General features: G+C 54.5%; 7 protein-coding genes across 7 annotated transcripts; 4 read left to right on the forward strand and 3 right to left on the reverse strand.

Annotated features, from left to right (window-relative positions):
• Window positions 1–18: 18 nt before the first annotated feature.
• On the reverse strand, window positions 19–1,327 carry ACRALDRAFT_2016860 (uncharacterized protein; the record flags this gene model as incomplete). The annotated part of the gene is made up of 10 exons (XM_071019863.1): window positions 19–205; window positions 238–303; window positions 371–418; window positions 450–466; window positions 529–681; window positions 708–761; window positions 793–873; window positions 912–1,038; window positions 1,065–1,196; window positions 1,284–1,327. 10 exons carry the CDS (start codon window positions 1,325–1,327, stop codon window positions 19–21), a joined length of 909 nt encoding a protein of 302 aa, XP_070876798.1.
• Window positions 1,328–3,121: 1,794 nt separating this feature from the next.
• On the forward strand, window positions 3,122–4,746 carry ACRALDRAFT_1068282 (uncharacterized protein; the record flags this gene model as incomplete). Its single annotated transcript, XM_071017549.1, has 2 exons — window positions 3,122–3,585; window positions 3,654–4,746. 2 exons carry the CDS (start codon window positions 3,122–3,124, stop codon window positions 4,744–4,746), a joined length of 1,557 nt encoding a protein of 518 aa, XP_070876799.1.
• Window positions 4,747–5,484: 738 nt separating this feature from the next.
• ACRALDRAFT_2032622 (uncharacterized protein) lies at window positions 5,485–8,878 on the reverse strand. The gene is made up of 6 exons (XM_071020711.1): window positions 8,469–8,878; window positions 8,296–8,391; window positions 8,159–8,227; window positions 7,074–8,097; window positions 6,095–7,009; window positions 5,485–5,925 (listed from the first exon to the last, which is right to left on the reverse strand). The coding sequence occupies exons 1-6, from the start codon at window positions 8,785–8,787 to the stop codon at window positions 5,754–5,756; spliced, it is 2,595 nt and encodes an 864-aa protein (XP_070876800.1). The 5' UTR covers window positions 8,788–8,878; the 3' UTR covers window positions 5,485–5,753.
• A 574-nt stretch (window positions 8,879–9,452) lies between these two features.
• On the reverse strand, window positions 9,453–9,762 carry ACRALDRAFT_207033 (uncharacterized protein; the record flags this gene model as incomplete). Its single annotated transcript, XM_071022155.1, has 3 exons — window positions 9,453–9,514; window positions 9,551–9,562; window positions 9,597–9,762. The coding sequence occupies 3 exons, from the start codon at window positions 9,760–9,762 to the stop codon at window positions 9,453–9,455; spliced, it is 240 nt and encodes a 79-aa protein (XP_070876801.1).
• On the forward strand, window positions 9,620–12,206 carry ACRALDRAFT_2051577 (uncharacterized protein). Its single transcript, XM_071021618.1, has one exon. The coding sequence runs from the start codon at window positions 9,805–9,807 to the stop codon at window positions 11,515–11,517; it is 1,713 nt and encodes a 570-aa protein (XP_070876802.1). The 5' UTR covers window positions 9,620–9,804; the 3' UTR covers window positions 11,518–12,206.
• Window positions 12,207–12,478: 272 nt separating this feature from the next.
• On the forward strand, window positions 12,479–14,089 carry ACRALDRAFT_1061082 (40S ribosomal protein eS4). The gene is made up of 3 exons (XM_071016355.1): window positions 12,479–12,607; window positions 12,753–13,175; window positions 13,486–14,089. The coding sequence occupies exons 1-3, from the start codon at window positions 12,594–12,596 to the stop codon at window positions 13,835–13,837; spliced, it is 789 nt and encodes a 262-aa protein (XP_070876803.1). The 5' UTR covers window positions 12,479–12,593; the 3' UTR covers window positions 13,838–14,089.
• A 1,605-nt stretch (window positions 14,090–15,694) lies between these two features.
• ACRALDRAFT_1047764 (uncharacterized protein) lies at window positions 15,695–18,175 on the forward strand (the record flags this gene model as incomplete). Its single annotated transcript, XM_071015521.1, has 6 exons — window positions 15,695–16,016; window positions 16,047–16,084; window positions 16,218–16,620; window positions 16,704–16,922; window positions 16,989–17,387; window positions 17,556–18,175. The coding sequence occupies 6 exons, from the start codon at window positions 15,695–15,697 to the stop codon at window positions 17,927–17,929; spliced, it is 1,755 nt and encodes a 584-aa protein (XP_070876804.1). The 3' UTR covers window positions 17,930–18,175.
• Between the last annotated feature and the right edge of the window lie 173 nt (window positions 18,176–18,348).

Consider the following 18,348-nt stretch of genomic DNA (forward strand, 5'->3'; position numbering starts at 1 on the left):
CGTGGTTGCGACAGCCAGCTACATATCTGAGAAACTCCCCTTCTTGTGGTTTGTACGCATTTCGTTAGAAGCCCAACTCTTGTACCATAGGTAGTGGAAGCAGGCACAGGGCAGGCCTGCTCGGATGGGCGCGTGGTGTTTTGGTTTGGAAAACAGAGAAACAAGGCCGGCATTCAATGATAGAAAACGGTAGAGTATGTCGAATCTATCTCAAGGACTTCATCTCCCTGGCACCACTGTGTTTCGTCTGGGAATGTCGTGAGAAGCACGGGTTTACCTCGAGATACGATGTACTTGTACAGACTTGTACAGACGACAAAAGTTAGTAAGCAGCCGTTTCTTAAACAAGTTTAGCGTAAGAAGGTGAAACGAAGACGGGGACCATTTACCCGTTGGGGCCGCCCGTCCAATCTCAGCTCTAGCGCCATCTCCGCCCACTTGGCGTGAACTCGAAGCTCAATAGGGTCTAATACGTTCGCCAGGAGAAGGACAATTCGAGAAACTAAGGACTAATCAGGGTCCATGCACATGGTCGTACATTTGGATCCCAAGGTGATTGGTTGCGTCGACCAGCTCGGCCTTGGCGTATCCAACCAGACGATTCAGGGGCCCGAAGCAAAGGGGCCGAGGTGAGAATTCGTTGTCATAGGCACAGTTGGGTCGTCGCGTCCCCTCCTTCGTCTCATGAAAGTACGAAACAAACAAACTGATGCAGTTTTTTGTTCCCGTCGTTCTTCTGGAACGAAAGAGATGATCGCGTCCTGGTGATTATCACATGGGCGGTCGACGCACAGACGGCCAGAAGCTGACGAAAAAAGGTATCGTGGCCTTTTGCATCAACCATGCCGCTTCCTCGCTGAGTGGTATGCATTTCTCAAGTTGTACAGAGTAACGTAACGTCGTACCACAACAAAATGAGACCGTGTTGTACCTGGGTACTCACCTAATACTCTGTCTTCAGGGGCTTTGAACCACGCTTGATGCGATGTGTCCTCAGCATGGTCAAACCAGTCGATCCATACATAAACGTTCCATGCTCTGTATAAAAGCACAAGTAGAACAACTTGACAGGATGGTTGGAATGCAATGCCACGAGGCAAAGCGGCTTTAAAGTGAAGTGAAGCTGATGGGTTTCAGACCCTGGCCCGTAGGCCTTGCCTTTATTCTGTTTCCCCGTCAGTGTGGAGGCAGGTACTCTGCATGACGCGAGTATATGTACAACGTACAGCAGCCTAAGCAGGTACGGATAATTTTAAAAAGTCGACACTGTATTCGTACCTTACTCGATTCGGTACAGGAGAGTGGAGCACTCCGACTCCTCGCTCATCACAATAGCCCCTTTCTTGCGATGCCCGCTCATGACCTTGGACGGACGAATACCGTGTCAGTGTCATAACGTAACAATAAAACATGATTTATAAAGGGAAAATCAAAAGAAATATGCTCTCGAATAGAATGAATGCGGAACTGAAGAGACTTTGAAGAAGAAGAGATGCATATCGGCGAAGACACGAATATAGCAGAGGTACGTACCTAGGTCAATTGGCCCGAATCTATGCCCCACCCCCGTTTTCTGTAGCGGCTTCCCCAGGACAGTGGATACATATGTACGTTGTACATAGGTACAAAACGACCAAAGTACTCCGTGTAGGTATTACCTATTCGACACGAGCAGACCAAGCAGTGCGTGTGTACCCGTACCTGCAGGACGGACTGGTCGCTGTTAGTTCTACCTGCTGGGTTCTCCTTTCCATCGTCGCGCAACTTCACCCACCACCTTCCTTTCCCCTTCATTTGACAACTTCTTATTCCCTCCACTTGGGAGTGTCTTCTTTTTTGCCCTTCCCTTCTTAGAGGTGCTGGATTCAAAACACGGCTGGTAAGTGCAGAATACGGTGGACGTGTATTGTATCCTTTTGTCTTCCACTCTATCTCCTGGACTTGCACTGCAGGCTGCGTATCGCGCGCGTTTTCCTGCAGTCAGGACATATCACCATCAGTCCCCCTCCCTCATGCCGCCTCGTCCATGCTCATGTTGCACCCACGCCATCCATAACCCCTCCTGACGCTTCTTCGCGTTTGACGTCTCACTTTGTCTTTTCAAATCGCACTGAATCATCCTCTCTGTTCTCCCGACCCCTTCCCCTACTGCCCTCTCGTCCATCTCGTCCTCGTCTGTCGTCTTGGATTACACTTTTAACGTCTACCTGTTTTTGCCATCTTAGCGCTCTTCCAGACATCGATCTTGCCGACAAGTGTTGTCGCGCCAGCATCCGTGCCTTCGATTGCCCGCCGCTCCGCCTTCGTTGGACCCTTTTTCTCATTGCCGCAGCGCCATTCCTTCGCTTTTCGACTTGACTCGTCGCTTAGCCGTCTCGAGCCTAAACGAACGCCTCGTGGCAGCCCAATCATTGCCTCGAATCTGTCCGACTCTGCGAGAGAGCAAGACGAAACAAGTTTCTTACCCTTGGTGCTTGGACACTACTTTGCAGTGGTACGTGGCTATACGAATCCAGCTTTGTCGTGACCATACCCTCCCGCTCCCGGCCATCCTCTGCGCCTTCTCTTCTGCCCCAACCTTCCAATTACCCATTGCCACCGTCTGGTTAGCTGGAGGTATCTGGGACCTACTCGAATAAAAAAACCAAAGTTGGTGTCGTTGCCATCAAACCGCTTGGATCATATCCGGCATCCGCGAAGAGAGTCCCTCCTTCCAGCCTCCGGCCCCTCCAGACGACGGCGTTTGAGCTTGGCTGACACGGCCCGGAGATAATTTGTGTCCTCCAGAGGAAAAAAAGCAAATGGCTGACATTATCTATAGACATCGTTACTGCCAACATTCTCTGCTGCCTCGCCTCCGGCTTGAGTCGTACATTCAGCCATCGACCAGGAATAAACGCCACTCGAGTTCTTCCAGCCGCGTTCTTTTGCCGCCACGTCTTTTTCACCAGCCATCCTCGGCTCTGGACAATATTGATCTCTTCACCCCGAGTTGAGGCGCCAATCAAGTGCGGCCAGTGACGACGAACAACATTTGACTTTGCACCGGATCCTCCTAGCCGTCGAACCGCCGTGACTATCTGGCCCGACGTCGACAGTTTATGCCACATCTTACAAAATAATGAGCGCTCCGCGTCGCTCTAGTCTAGGCATGTTACTCCGACGCAGCAAATCCGGTGACCTGGGGAAGGGCGGTAAGAAGGCCCAAGCCCACAGGGAACAGGAACTTGAACGCCAGCGGAAAGCGGCCATCTCGAGGACTCCGCCCAAGCTTCCCGAATTTCATAAGACCGCCGACCAACTCCCCCTATCCAACACGTTCCCATCTGACCTCCGCACCGAAGCCGCTTCTGTTCTCTCCGACGACCATCATCACGGCACGTACTCGACTCGTCCTTCCATGGAGCCTAGTCGGGGTGCCATGGGCTCTGTGCCAATCCCCCCCATACCCAATAATGGCTGGGATCCTTATGCGCGCACCGAGAGCATGACTCATCGTGGTCGGTACAGCTATGCCAGCAGTGCTGTTAGTACCATCAATAGCCCGAGAAGGGTTCGGAGACGCAAGGACCCCACACCTTTCAAGTAAGTCATATGTCTCGGAATCCATATCTGGCTAATCCCTGCGGCCGGCTGACGCTCACATTCTTCAGCATCCTGATCATCGGAACCCGTGGCGCTGGCAAGACATCGTTTCTCGAATTCTTAAAGTCCGCTCTCTCCCTTCCCGCCAAGAAGCAATCGCGCAGAACCGAGGCCGAGGAGGATACGACTCCCAGGGTCTTGCCTTCTGGCAATTTTATTCCCCACTATCTCGAAACAGAAATAGACGGCGAGCGAGTGGGACTCACGCTCTGGGATTCGGAGGGCTTGGAGAAGAATGTTGTCGATCTGCAACTGAGGGAGATGTCGGCCTTCCTAGAGAGCCGTTTCGAGGAGACCTTTGCCGAGGAAATGAAGGTGGTGCGCTCTCCTGGTGTACAAGACACCCACATCCATGCCGCCTTCTTGATCCTCGATCCTGCGCGCCTCGACCGCAACCTGGCCTCGGCCAAGGCCATCTCCAACGGTCATGCCGGAAAGTACGCGACGACCAGAACCCCTGGAGGGGGGCTGGATGAAGACCTCGACCTCCAGGTTCTGCGCACGCTTCAGGGCAAGACGACCGTCATTCCCGTCATTTCCAAGGCCGACACAATCACCACCCGGCACATGCAAGTCCTCAAGAAGGCCGTCTGGGATAGCATCAAGACATCCAGCCTAGATCCGCTCGAAGCTCTGGGACTAGACGACGATGACGACGACGGCTCCTTTTCCGATCGAATCGATGAGGTCGACGAGGACGAAGACGACGCCGAGGAGTCGGACAGGACGCCTGAAAGCCAGGAACTGCCTATTCAGGGCGCGGAGGAGGTCACGTCGGCGCCGTCCTCTCCATCGGCTAAGCGCCTTTCCGGGCAATCGATCCGTCGCCATAAAGCTAAAGAAGACGAAAAGCAGGAGAATGACGAAGTCCCGTTCCTGCCTCTTTCGATTATCAGCCCGGACCTGTACGAGCCCGAAATCGCCGGACGTCGATTCCCCTGGGGCTTCGCGGACCCCTACAACGAGGAGCACTGCGACTTCACCAAGCTAAAGGACGCCGTCTTCACCGAGTGGCGCGCCGAGCTCCGCGAGGCCAGCCGAGAGCAGTGGTACGAAGGGTGGAGGACTTCACGTCTCAAGAACCGAACACACCGACGATAAGCTTATGCCGTCCTCGCCTGGCTGGAAATGACCGCGCACTGGGGGCGGTGGGATTGCACCTGATACTTTTTCTTCTCAACAAAACATTATTGCTTCTTACTCGTCTGACTGGCTGGTTCGGGGGCACCGTATCGTACCGTTCAAGGTTCATTCATTCTACTGCGGTTACGGTCTTGACTTTTCTTCCAGGCACTGGAGGGTCTAGGATTATCCTCGGTCTCATACTCGCATGATGTGTCCGGGGTCTCTTACCTCTTTTTTTTTCACTGCCTACTCTTTTTCCCTCTGAGTGCTGATTATTCCTCTTTTATTTTTCGTTTTTGAAAATACAGAGTACCATATGCGACATACCCCTTTTGTCTTTTCCTATGTCTTCTACAAATGACGAACTTGGGACTGGGTGTAAGTTTGTTCTCTCTCACTCAAAACATGTACACAATGAAGACGACAAGGTGGCGATTGTCCCTGATCTTTGGGATGACTGAAGGGGGTGTTGATTCTCAGAAGAGGCCGGACGTGGCTTTGCAGACCCTCAGCTATCAATCCCATACCGCAGTTGGACCTGAGCGCCTTGTCAATTCGAGGGCCTGCGCGAGCGCAGGTCAAGGAGCGTTGCCGGGGGAGAGAGCGTCTTACGGGGAAGTGAGACGAGAAACTGGGTGCCAGGAATGAAGGCCTTGTGCTGTACCTTCTTTATTCTTCTCCTTAGTTCAATCAATCTCCTGTTTTCTAGGTTGTATCTTGACGAAGTGTGAGCATTTCTCATTTGAAACTATTTCAGCCTTCCGATGACACCTGCCCTGGTGTGTAGTGAAGTCGAGGTCGACAAACGGCACGACGCAGCTAAGCCCTTTTCCTGGACTCCATGCTATTCCTCAGCTGACGATTCCCGTTCCCGCAGGATGTAAAACAGAGTTTTCTTTTCCCCCAAGGGTGCACATACTCCAGGCTTCGAATAACAAGACCGCCGACTTTTGAGAACCAGGGGAAAAAAGAGCAATGTACAATTATATGCCATTGGCATTGTGGTGAGAGAAGATGGAGCAGATGAGCAGATGAGCAAAGCGACAATACTTTAGCTCACTCTTGCGTTCGAAGAGAGCGTTCACGCTCCAGCGGAACCGAGGTATTCGACGTTGGTAGGTTTGCCATGGGCATCGACGTCCGATTCTGCGCGGTCTGGGTTCCGGCCGCGAGCGATAAGGATGGTGCGTTCTTTTTTACCGAGGATGACGCGGTCGAAGCCGGGAGGGAGGGGGAGGTCGCCTCTGAAAGTCGTGACGCGAATGGCACGCGAGTTGTTAGTCGTGGCTGGTCCCAGGCGACGAGGCAAAAGGGGGAAACTCACTTTAGAAAGTCAACTTTGAGGTTCCGCGCCTTGTCGCGGATGGCCTGCTGGTCACGATAATGCTTAAAGTGTTGGTCGGGGTCGAAAGGCGGCGGGGGGTCGTCCTCTTCGTCGGGCACGGGGTTGGCATGCTTGAAGATGTTGACCCAGCGGCAGCGGAACTTGTGGATGTAACGGACCAGCTTGTCGACGTCTGCGTTCGGCCACGCGATGCGTCTCTGGATGATCGGTTGGCCGTTCTGACGGGTGCGGGTGCGGTTTTGTTCTGAGATGGCCCGGTAGTCCAAGACCTGCCCTTGCCCGGGGTCTTGTTCTTGTTCTCGGTCTTGGTCGTCCGTGTCGTCGAATGCATCGGTGGAGGTAAAAGGGGAGGAGTCGAGTCTACGGGGATCGTGTGGGGGTTTGGCACGCGACTGCAAGAGGGGAGTGCTGGATGGAGGTGCCATGGGTCGCGTGGACGGCATGGACGAGGGTGGACCTGTGCGAAGTCGTTTAGCGGGCGGTGGCAGGGCTCTGCGGTCTATCTCGGCGCGCCGACTCGTCTCGTCGAGCTGTCTTGTGTCTTGTTCAGAAACGTCGTCGAACGCACTACCGTCACCATCATCATCATCCTCTTCTTCTTCTTCTTCAGAGCGACGGCGTTTGCGGCTCTGGGTAGGGTGAAGACTTGTGGGAGAGCGCTCGGCAAGTTGTCTGGGTCTGCTCCGCGATGACGAGTCGGGCAAACGAGATGAGGATATCCGATTGGCCGGGATCCGGCTCAGGATGCCCCTGAAGTATGCATCGCTTCCCGCCTCGGATATGGGGGACGCTGGACGCGGGACCTCCTCCCTTGCTTGCTGCGACGCCTGCTTCCGTAAGCTCATGAGCAATGCCACTGTGCTTTTGCTGATGCGAATGGGGCTCTCGATGGGCCTGTAAACAGTTAGAGGCCGTACATACGTGGTCAAACAAGGGGGAGATGGGATTGAATTCTCACTCTTGTGGGCGAATGATGTCTTGGGATAATGGTGGGGAGGATTGCTGTGAGTCTTCAGCATGGTGGTCAGGCACCGACGGCTCCCGGCTCGTTGGTGATCCTTCCGTGTACCCAGCCAGGGCAGACTGGATCTCCCCAAACTGCCTAGACGCCAAGCCGATGAGAGTTCGTATCAGACCAGTGAGAGGAAACTCGCTTTGCAAGGATGAGATGAATTCGGTGACAGTCTCAAAAACATCATGTTCAAGAATTATATTGATTCGTTCGGCCGACTTTTGTGCCACGTCGTCGGGGATCGGGGGTTGATACCCAGCTACCCGGGCGACCCGTCTCTTGGACGGAGAGGAGAGGGTGTCGTTTGGCCCTCGGGGTTGGGTGAAGACCGAGCTTATCATCTGGATGACATAGTTCTGTCCGTAGTCGCGTCCATCGAGCGATTTGATGAGGGCCGCAATGAAGTGCTGGGTCCGAATGTCCAAGGTGACACAGACGGCTTCGTCGGTCAAGCTCCAGGGCTCCTTCTCGGCGCCTAAACCGTCGCACCAGGGCACAAAGGGATCCGGGAAATCTTGATCCAGGCGCATCAAAAGGGCAGTCGGGTCTGAGCCATCGGCGACCCGGACAAGCTCATCGACGAGAATGGTCAAATTAGCGGCAGCCAAGACACCTTGAGCTTTTAAATCAAGGTCTGGGTCGAGAGAGCGGACGATAGGGCGCCAGTCGATGAACATATCCCGGCGGGCATAGATTGACCGGTAGGTGGAGAAGGCTTTCCTGTGGACGTCGACGAGATGAGCCTTGATGGGTGTGTCGGGAGTCATCAGAAGCTGTTTAAATAGACGTTCCGCAGCGTGATACAAGTCATCCAAACAGAGAGTGCGCATAGCGACCACGCCACGGTCTTCGTCCTGGGCCAGAGCGTCATCCGGGTCTGGGTCGAACTGGGGGTGGGATCGTCTCTCTGCCTCGGATGAGGCGCCAGCGGGGCCCTCTGATAAGACCTTGCGCGAACTGGCTGGAAGCTCTGTGAAGACGTCAGACTGAGGTGTGTCGCAGGGGTCGATTCCATGGCTTGAGGCACCTACGTAGTTGGACGTCGGGCCCAACGTCTGCATCTCCGCCTGGATACTCATGCGCGACCTGGGAGTTGGAATCTTTAATGGGATCCTGTGATTAGCATTTGCGATGAGATGTAGAGAAACAGATGGTTCAGAAGCCATACCCACGTGCTCCTCCTGGTATGTAATCTCGTCGTCTTCATCATCATCGAGGATGCCGGTGCTGTTGCCCACAACGCTCTGGGATGCAAATTCATGTTCTAGAGGAGCGGTGAGCCAGACGTACTCAGAAAAAAAGTCTGAAAGAAATAAAAAAAGGGAGACGTAGTGGACTCACCGGCGTCGCTATGACCAGCTGAGACCTGACTTAGGGAGATGCTCTGAGCTCTTTCACCGATAACACGAGCAGTACGACGAGCTGGAGGGCCATATGCAGATGGTGGCAGAGAGTGATGTGATTCCGCGATGCTAGCGACGTTCACTGGCGGGTTTCTAGGTGTTTCGGGGTGTGTGGGAGACGATTCGCCAAGTTCCTCGGAATTCTCTCGAACAGGACGAGGAGGTTGTACCCGAGTGGGAGGACGCCCACGGCGTCGTGAACGTCTAGTTACCGGGGGTGGTTCCGGAGCATTTGCTGCCGATCTGGTACGAGCCATTGCGAGAAGAATCCAAGACCCCTTAATTCAGCTGAAGAGAAGTGACGGGTTGCAAGAAGAGCATCGCTCGACGCTCTGTGCAGCGCGCGCGTTGTGCCAGTCTAAAATCCAAAGACGTAGGTTGGAGGTGAGATGAGGTCAGATTCCAGGGTTGGGGTTAAGTGTGGAGAAAGTGTTGATCGATGCACCGTACCGTCGTAGCCTTACGAATACGACCCGACCCGAGAATCGCGAGGTGCGTACGTAATCACATACGGTACAACGTCCTAGGTACTCAGTACTTCGTACCAGAGTCTCCAAGGTCTCCAAAAACAAACAAACATACGAATATGGACGTCCATATCAATCCATGTATTGGAAGAGAAACGACTCTGAAAGAAGAATCAACGCGCCACTCCGTCCATCGCGAGCCATGTGTTTTATGAGAAGTGAGGTGGAATAGTACACTACTGTACGAGCCACAAGCCATGCCATGTGCAGCGAAAGCCACGATACATAGTGTGCGTACCTAGCAAGCCGTGGAAGACGTCAACCAGAGCACCGTTCCTAGTCAGGATGCAAAGGGATGGTCGATTCTTTTTGGAATCTAGGCCGAACACGGATCCTAAATACGATCGGGACTCTTAACCAAACCGGGTATTAGAACTTAAAAATTACGCCTGCCGTTAGGCCATAGGATAAGACTTGGAATGAGCCATGGGAGATGCAGGTTCTAATACAATGTACGCTGTACGAAGTACCTATGACGTGATTAATCAGCCACATTCGCCGACTTCTGGGATTTAAGGCTGTGTCGGTGGCTAGACCACTTGCCGTGGTTGACGGTACAGTAGGTTGGTTGGCGAAGAAAGACGAAGGGGAGTTCAGCAAATGGCCCTGTCCAGTGCATTTCGGTTTAGATAATTGCCCGTCCTGCCTTTTTGGCTCATCTTGCCTTGCTCCTGTCTCCCCTCGCCTCGCCACCTCGATAGACATGGTTCTCGGGTCTCGGAAGAAACCAACTCGCCCCCGCCCACGATGGCCTTTATCGAACCACGCCTTATTCACCTACTAAACGATTCGACCACTCCACATCTCGCGCATACTGAACTGCTAAACCCCTGGGCCGAGGGGACCTCTGAGCCCGCCGACCGACCTTTCCCCGTCGAGCCTACAGCCAACCATTCTGAAGATCTAGCACGAATATCGACGTGTCCCGGACCCGGAGGCCATGCAGCTCCTCCTGGAGTGCCTCCCCCGGGTCCGGGAGGCGGGGTGGACGATGACCGGAGAATAGATACATCGCCTTCAGATCGAAACATCATAACCGCCGTTCCACGCATCCCGCTGAGGCTTCTTCTAGGCGAGCCTGATACCACGGACAAGATCATCGACGAAGCGCCGCAGCATGCTCCCGAAAGTCAAGATGATATGGCGTCGAAGAAACGGCATCGAACTGCCGCGGCGAAAGAAGACCTGCTGCATCTACCGCAGCCCGTCAAGAAGCAGAAGGCCTCGCCACAGGGTCTCCTGCCTCCGATGCCGCCCATAATCAACGGATTGCACGAGCCACCCCCGAACGCAGCCTTGTTCCCGCCCATTGCACCCAACGATTTTGATGGTTCCGACGCGGGTCAACGGACCACTACAAGGGACTACCCGCGACGACGCCATGGCGAGCCACATGCCCGGACCTCGACCACAAAGGCAGCACTTTCCCCCAAGCCTGCCGAGCGGCCGCAGACAAACACTGAACAAAAAAAGGGGCCCGTCAAGACTCGACAGAAGGCCAAGAAGCCAAGGAGGAAATGGTCCGAGGAGGAAACGAGGCACCTGTTGCTTGGTGTCGACCGCCATGGCGTGGGCAAGTGGACTGATATTCTGGCAGACCCGGATTTCCAGTTCAACGGCCGCAACGCCGGTGATCTCAAGGATCGCTTCAGGACGTGTTGCCCCCACGAGCTACGCAAGAGCTTCAGAGACAAGAACGCCTCTTTGCCCGCCGACGACGCTGCGTCCGCGCCGACGGGCGAGCCCAAATCTAAGCCGAAAACGGGTCTCTTGTCGGAAAACATTCTCATCGACACAGACGCCCCTTGCAACTCGGGCCCGGTCCCCTCGCGACCCGACGACGGCGAGGCGGAGGCCGAGCCCAAGTCGAAGAGGAGCAGAGCCCATAGGAAGAATATGGAGGACTTGGCCGAGCTGGGCATCCACGGGCCTTTCAAAAAGTCGCACCGCCGCGAGAGGCGACCTTTCTCCGAGGAAGATGACAGGCTCATCCTCGAGGGTCTGTACAAGTACGGGCCGGCCTGGACCAAGATCCAGCGCGACCCCCAGTTCAGGCTTGCGGGTCGCCAGCCGACAGATCTCCGCGACAGGGTCAGGAACAAGTACCGGGACGTGTATGTACAAGTCGAAAAGGGCCTCCTCCAGGCCAAGGACCCGGGGGACAATAAGACGCTAGAACCAGCCATCCGCATGGCCATCAGCAGCACCCTGCCGTCCACGAAGCCACTGCCCATGGACCACCTCCCAACTCAACCGGGATCCAGGGACGACTCGTCCTTTTGGCCGCTGTCTGTCTTGGCTAACGGCGAGACCCCCAGGACCTCCTCACACCTCCTGGCCGCCTCGCAGTTCCTTGACTCATCCTACCATGCGCCTTCGGCATTGCTGGGGAATGCGGGCGAAATGGACATTTCGCGTCTCCTTCTAGATGATACAAAGATCTTCCCACAGGGACCCTAGGCACGCCGCCACGCCTTTGGTTCCGAAACATGTGCCGCACCGGCCAATGTGATGTGCACAATCTTGCCGTTTGTTCTCGTGCGAGAGAACGAATTCGAAGTCACGCCGGGAACATAAGCCTAATAAGGAAAAGGTATCATCCGACGTCGTTCTAACTGCGTATTCACCAGCCAACCGAACAAATCTAGAGCACCAATTCTTACCGGATCATCCAATCTTACTATTATAGTGTCCCATCCCCATGGACTTGGCATCCGGGACCCAGGGAGAGTGAGTGGCGTATTCAATTTATGCTACCAAGTCAACGTCTACAAGACCAATAATGGTTTTCTTAAGTCATGTCCGTCAAGAGTACACACAGGAAGAATATGGGATTCCTTGATGGTCTGGCTGTAGTACGGACGCGGAACAAGCGATGCCATACCGCATCTGGCGCTTGGGGTTTGGGGGTACGGAAGACGGGATACACGCAGTACCTCACGGTCAGAGCAAGCCAACCAAAGAAAGAAGAGGAATATGACTGTCTATATAGAAAGGCGTCGTCTCTAAATCCAAATACGCAGGCGAGGGCTCGAAAAGTACGTGTCTGCAGGAAGACGCCTGGGGCTTAATAGAAGACGCAGAGCGGCAGCCCTGAAGGGCTTGTGTTGAACAACGTAAGCTTACCAAACACCTGGATCGTTTTTAGCTGCAGCAAGGTAATCATGGAATGTGACCTCGAGGCAGAAGTGTGGCGATCAATCTGGAATTTGGAACTGCCAGGCGACTCTTCCGCAAGGAGACGCCGTTGCCGTCCATCAAGTCCGTCGGTGTGTTGACCGAGGTGTACTACGGTGAGCGAACTCGGAAAGTGCACGGACCTCGTAACACATCCAATCAAATCGCGTCTCTCGCTTGCCAAAACATGTCTAGGGCAATGACCTAGGGTCACCACAGAAATTCTTTTGGAGACCTCGGGACCACTTTCTTTGATATCTTCGTGTTGCCGACTTTTTGAGCCACTCACTGTCTAACCGTCAACCGTCCATCACCACCACCAAGATACCCATCCGCCAGTCGCAGGACAGACAGTCAACATGGGCAAGGGACTGTAAGTACCAATCCAACTCTAGCCTTTGCTCTCGGTGCACTGCCATTGCGGGCACCATTACTTGTTCCGACATGCCACGCCCATGATTTGCGTCGCTGCTTGGCTCGAGAAGGGAGAGGAAAAGAAACATCTAACCTCCTTCCAGCAAGAAGCACCAGAAGCGCCTTAGCGCGCCGTCGCACTGGCTCCTCGACAAACTGTCGGGCACCTACGCTCCCCGCCCTTCTCCCGGTCCTCACAAGCTCCGCGACTGCTTGCCCCTGATCATCTTCCTCCGCAACCGTCTGAAGTATGCGCTCAACTACCGCGAGACCAAGGCCATCCTGGCCCAGCGCCTGATCAAGGTCGACGGCAAGGTCCGCACCGACACCACCTACCCGACCGGCTTCATGGACGTCATCACCATTGAGAAGACGGGCGAGAACTTCCGCCTCGTCTACGACACCAAGGGCCGCTTCACCGTCCACCGCATCCAGGCCGAGGAGGCCGAATACAAGCTCGGCAAGGTCAAGCGCGTCCAGCTTGGCCGCGGGGGAGTCCCATTCTTGGTCACGCACGATGCAAGGACGTGAGTCTCTTCATGCTTCTGTCAGACATCATTCAGCCGTTGGATCAAGCTTTGGTCGACTCGAGGGGGCAAGGATAATAGCGCGACGAAATTTCGCTTTGGCCGACCGCGGACCTGCGCGAGATGAAGAAAAAAACGCGTAGAGTTTCTTATTCTCTCGTTGCGGGCGTGGTTGTGCCAGGCGACTTTTCTACCCGACTTGCTCTCTCTCTCTTTATACCCCACGATTCAGATTAGAGCTTTTTTTAGCGGCTGTATGTGTTCTCCCCTTTCCCCTTCTGCTTGCTGACAAGGAGCGTCTTCAACACAGTATCCGCTACCCCGACCCTCTGATCAAGGTCAACGACACCGTCAAGATTGAGCTGGCCACCGGCAAGATCACCGACTTTATCAAGTTCGACACTGGCGCCATCGTCATGGTCACTGGTGGTCGTAACATGGGTCGTGTGGGTGTCATCACCAACCGTGAGCGCCACGACGGTGGCTTCAACATTGTCCACATCAAGGACGCCATTGACAACACCTTTGCTACTCGTGAGAGCAACGTCTTCGTCATTGGCTCGGAGAAGCCCTGGGTCTCCCTGCCCAAGGGCAAGGGTGTCAAGCTCAGCATTGCTGAGGAGCGTGACCGCCGTCGTGCCCACGCTATTGCTGGCCAGTAAGCGTCTTTTATGTCTAGGACGAACGGTCGGTAAACAAAACGGATAATGGGATTGGGTCAACATGGGTGAATATCAAAAGAGAGGGTTGATTGCAAAGCATGAATCATCGGAGTCTAGGTCCTGGTATTTTACGTTTCCGGCTTTTGATGACTTCTCCCCGGGACAGATAGCTGTCTTTTTACGGCAAATACCATGCCATTGAAGATCACCCTGACATTCCTATTCCCTTTACAATTTCGTATGTTCGTGTGTCCGAGTGAGATGCGGCCATGGACAGCTATGCCAAGATAGTGACAAGGCCCCATGGTCGATGCCATTGATGATTCTAGCCGCAGAAAGTCGTTGGACGCCCTTCAGGCAGTGGGTTTCGCTGGCGCCTGAAGAGGGCATAGAACGAGATGGTATTTGAGGCCCTCTTGTTCCCTGCAGCTTCCTGTTTCTCGGTGTTGATCGAATGTCGGTGTGGAGTCATTTTGTCTTCAAATCGACCAGACGGGCAAATAGAGGATGCAGAAGGTAGCGCTCGGGCTTATGCTTGGATCGTGTGGTTGTTCTTCGACGCCACCTTCTGTATTCTCGCGTCGGCCGTTATGCAGGCCAATGCAACCCCCTGGAAGCAAAGCAATCCGTCTCCTCTCTTTCCCCGACTTACTCAATATAGCTTACCGTCACGCGACACATGGGCCCGAGTTGCGCCGATCTGCATCATTCTGGTTAGGGAGCCAATCCCCCCGGTCTTTCCACGGCTCTGCCATCCCTTTCGGCCCCGGGCCAGACCGTCAGCTCGTGTTCTATCTTGCGCCACTGGGCTTCGTTTTTCCCCTTTTCGCCGCCGAGTACAACGTACTGTTTGCCTGACTAGTCAAGTGCATCCGGCGACCTGGCTCCTGGAGACGAATCCGTGGTCCCAGGTTGCCAAAGTGTGACCCCCACGTATTCTTCATTCGTGGTAAGTAGAAGCGCACTCAGGAATTCAGGGCGGGCAAACTCTCCGAAGTGTACTTGGACCCAAGCCGAGGGCCACCTTGTACTCCGACTGTACGTGTCTGTGGAGGGAGGTCACGCGAGCAGTTTTCGTCTTTTCTGCTCTACTTGTCGGGGTAGGCCCGAGTCCAGCGACGGAGTAAAGGTCTGAAGATGATCAGGTTCTCTCCGTATTAGCTCCGACCTGCCATAGTAAAGCAGAGAAGTGCAGCAAGCTTCGGTTACCGCGCCGCAGTCGAGTGGGATCGGACCTTCGGCCAAGGCCGTCACCGTCGTCGGCTTCTTCTTGGTCCCCCCACTCTTTCCTCCACCGTCTACCCCACAAACGACGAAAGCTACTCCGTATAAGTACCGACTCCGTCCCGTCCGTGGACTGACCTTATTATCTCAAGATCCCTTGAACCAGTGACCTTGAGGTTCGCAGACCTCGAGAAACCGGTGAGTATTAGGGAGCCAACCATCGCCATATTTTCGGCTTCGGTATCGCCTTACACTATTATTCATTTCATCGGATTCCTCATCGAACCGCCTCTTTTTCCAGTTCCAAAGCATCGCCTATCGTCCCCTCTGTCGACCCCTCAAAACGAGAACGAACTCACTTTTCTGGAAGATTATCTGCCACCGACTGCGACGACCCCATCGTGTTTTTCAACGTCTGATTCCTTGCTACCGCTTCATCGGCGACAGAGAAAAGGGAACTTATGAAGGCGAGAGCGAACGGGCCGACTCCGTGTTCCCGACTCTGCGACCAGAAAGGCGTACAACCGCACCGGCCAATGAGCCGTTCACCACTTGTCTTCCACCTTTTATGACGATACGAACATGTATCACGCCCCGTCCTGCAGGTTGGCCACCAGTGCCGCGAGATCCCTGATGCCGAGTCACGTCAATCGGTGTGTTCCACGCAGGGCCATCTCTCGCCCGTTCGTGAAAAGGGTTCCTCCTACAAACACCGCCCGTGCCTTGTCGCGTTTCTTTGTTACCAGCTCGCCAGGTCGAGGCGCAAACCCGCCACAGAGTGGTGGCGCAACCGGCAGCAGGAGTAGCAGCAGCAGTCATTCTCACGCTGGGCCCTCCTCTCGTCTCTGGACCACAAGGTCGGTCCTGGCTGTGGCCACCGCCACGGCTACGTTGGGATGGGCTCTTGCAGGCTTGAACCGGGAGGGTGATCCTAGTGGGCTCTTTTCCTGGTCGAGTCGTTTTACTAAAGCTGGGAGCGAAAAAGGCTATCCAGAATATGCAACCGTGTCTGAAATGGAACTGGTATGTCTACGATCGTGGGGCGACTTGATCCTGTTTTCTTGACTCCCGGTTGGGAAAAAGGAGGGTTCATAAGACCCTGCCCTTCGCCCATAAAGGCCTCAGTTGGGACTGATACCATCTTCCCTCTGTACAGGCCCTTAAAGAGATGCGCAGCGCCCTGGGCGATGAGGACCTCATCTCTACCGACCCCGAAGATTTGCTCGCGCATGGATACTCGGAATGGTCATCGACCAATCCGGCGGATGGGCTTCCGGTGGCGGTTGCCTATCCCAGGTCAACGAAGGACGTTTCGACGATTGCGCGCATCTGTTACAAGTACAGCATCCCCATCATCCCTTACTCCGGCGGATCGAGTCTAGAGGGCCACTTTTCGGCGCCCCACGGCGGTATCAGCGTCGACTTTGCGTATATGGACAAGATTGTGCAATTCAACAAGGACGACATGGATATCGTCGTCCAGCCGAGCTTAGGCTGGCAGGATCTCAACGAACAACTGTCGAAGATGGGGAGTGGACTCTTCTTTCCCATTGACCCTGGTGAGTTGGTTCTCTTCTGGCGGATCTCGCGACGCATTTCACGACGCAGGACGAACTAACCATGGACGTATGTATTTTCGTAGGCCCCAGTGCCAAGTTTGGCGGGATGATTGGTACGAATTGCTCGGGTACCAACGCAGTCAAGTACGGCACCATGAAGGACTGGGTCGTCAACTTGACGGTGGTCCTGGCGGATGGCACCGTCATCAAGACTCGGCGGCGGCCCAGGAAGTCGTCGGCTGGGTACAATCTGAACAGTCTGTTTGTGGGATCCGAGGGCACGCTCGGTTTGGTGACTGAGGGTGGGTATCTCGCATCTGCTGCATTGATTAAATGCAATGAAAGAAGTGCTGACGTTAACCCCCTAGCCACACTCAAACTCGCCGTTATCCCCGAAGACTTGTCGGTGGCGGTCGTGACGTTCCCCAGCATCAGGGACGCGGCGTCGGCGGCGGCGGGGGTGATGCAGAAGGGTATCCCCGTGGCGGCGATGGAGATCATGGACGAGGTGCAGATGAAGGTGGTCAACATGGGCGGGGCCACGGCCCCACGGATCTGGAAGGAGATGCCGACGCTGTTTTTCAAGTTTTCGGGCACCAAGGCCGCGGTCCGCGAGCACATCAAACTTGTGCAGGACATCACGCGATCCCACAACGGCGGACACTTTGAGTTTGCCAAGGATGAGCGGGAACAGAGGCTGCTCTGGTCGGCACGAAAGGAGTCACTGTGGTCGATGCTTGCGTTGAGGAAGGAAGGGGAAGAAGTTTGTGAGTACTCCGTCAATTCCGTTTCGTTTGTCTGTTTCTTTCGTCTTGTTTGCTTGCGAAAATCACCAAATCGTTATAGCCGCATGACCCGTCAAACATGAGCCTTTTCCGGGCTTGAGCGACATGGACCGGAATGACCACTGACTGCCATTTTCTCCATGCTTCCAGGGAGCACAGACGTCGCGGTACCGTTCAGCCGTCTCGGGGAGCTCATCGAGGTGAGCAAGAAGGAGATGGACGACCTGGGCTTGTTCGCCAGCATCCTGGGCCACATTGGCGACGGCAACTTCCACGAGAGCATCATCTACAACGGGCGGGATCCCGCCGAGCGCGACAAGGTGGAACAGTGCGTTGATAACATGGTGCGGCGCGCGCTGGAGATGGACGGCACTTGCACGGGCGAGCACGGCATCGGCTGGGGGAAGAAGGAGTCGCTGCTTCTGGAAGTTGGGCCCGATACGCTGGGGGTCATGAAGTCGATCAAGCGGGCGTTGGATCCCAAGTGGATTATGAATCCGGGCAAGATTATGGATCTGCCTTGAACTTGCTGGACTGAGTGGACTCTCGCCAATGCTTGTGGGGCGATTGATTAGTAATCACCTACCCCTGATGTATCGCAGCGTCACAGACATCATGTCTGATTGCCTACGGACTAGGTGACAATCATTATCCAACCTAAGGTAGGTAAGGAAAGGAGCAAGCTCTATGAGAGCAGTGGGGATCACCATGCAAGCAGCAAAGCAAGCATATAGTTAGTGTATACACTTTACGCATTCTTTTCTTCCAAGGTATGACTATCAGACTGTTCTCTCTATTTTCACTGTGGTTAATCTGTCGCTGTCTAGATGATTTGGAGTCCTTTGAGGATACCTACCCAAGGACTTCCCTTGCTCTGCCCATGGCTCGCCTTCTATTCTTGGTATACGATACTTTGCCGTGAAGGTTTTTCTTATGTGTATTG

Source organism: Sodiomyces alcalophilus (assembly GCF_042370955.1).
Source record: "Sodiomyces alcalophilus JCM 7366 unplaced genomic scaffold ACRALscaffold_2, whole genome shotgun sequence".
Lineage (NCBI taxonomy): Eukaryota > Fungi > Ascomycota > Sordariomycetes > Glomerellales > Plectosphaerellaceae > Sodiomyces > Sodiomyces alcalophilus.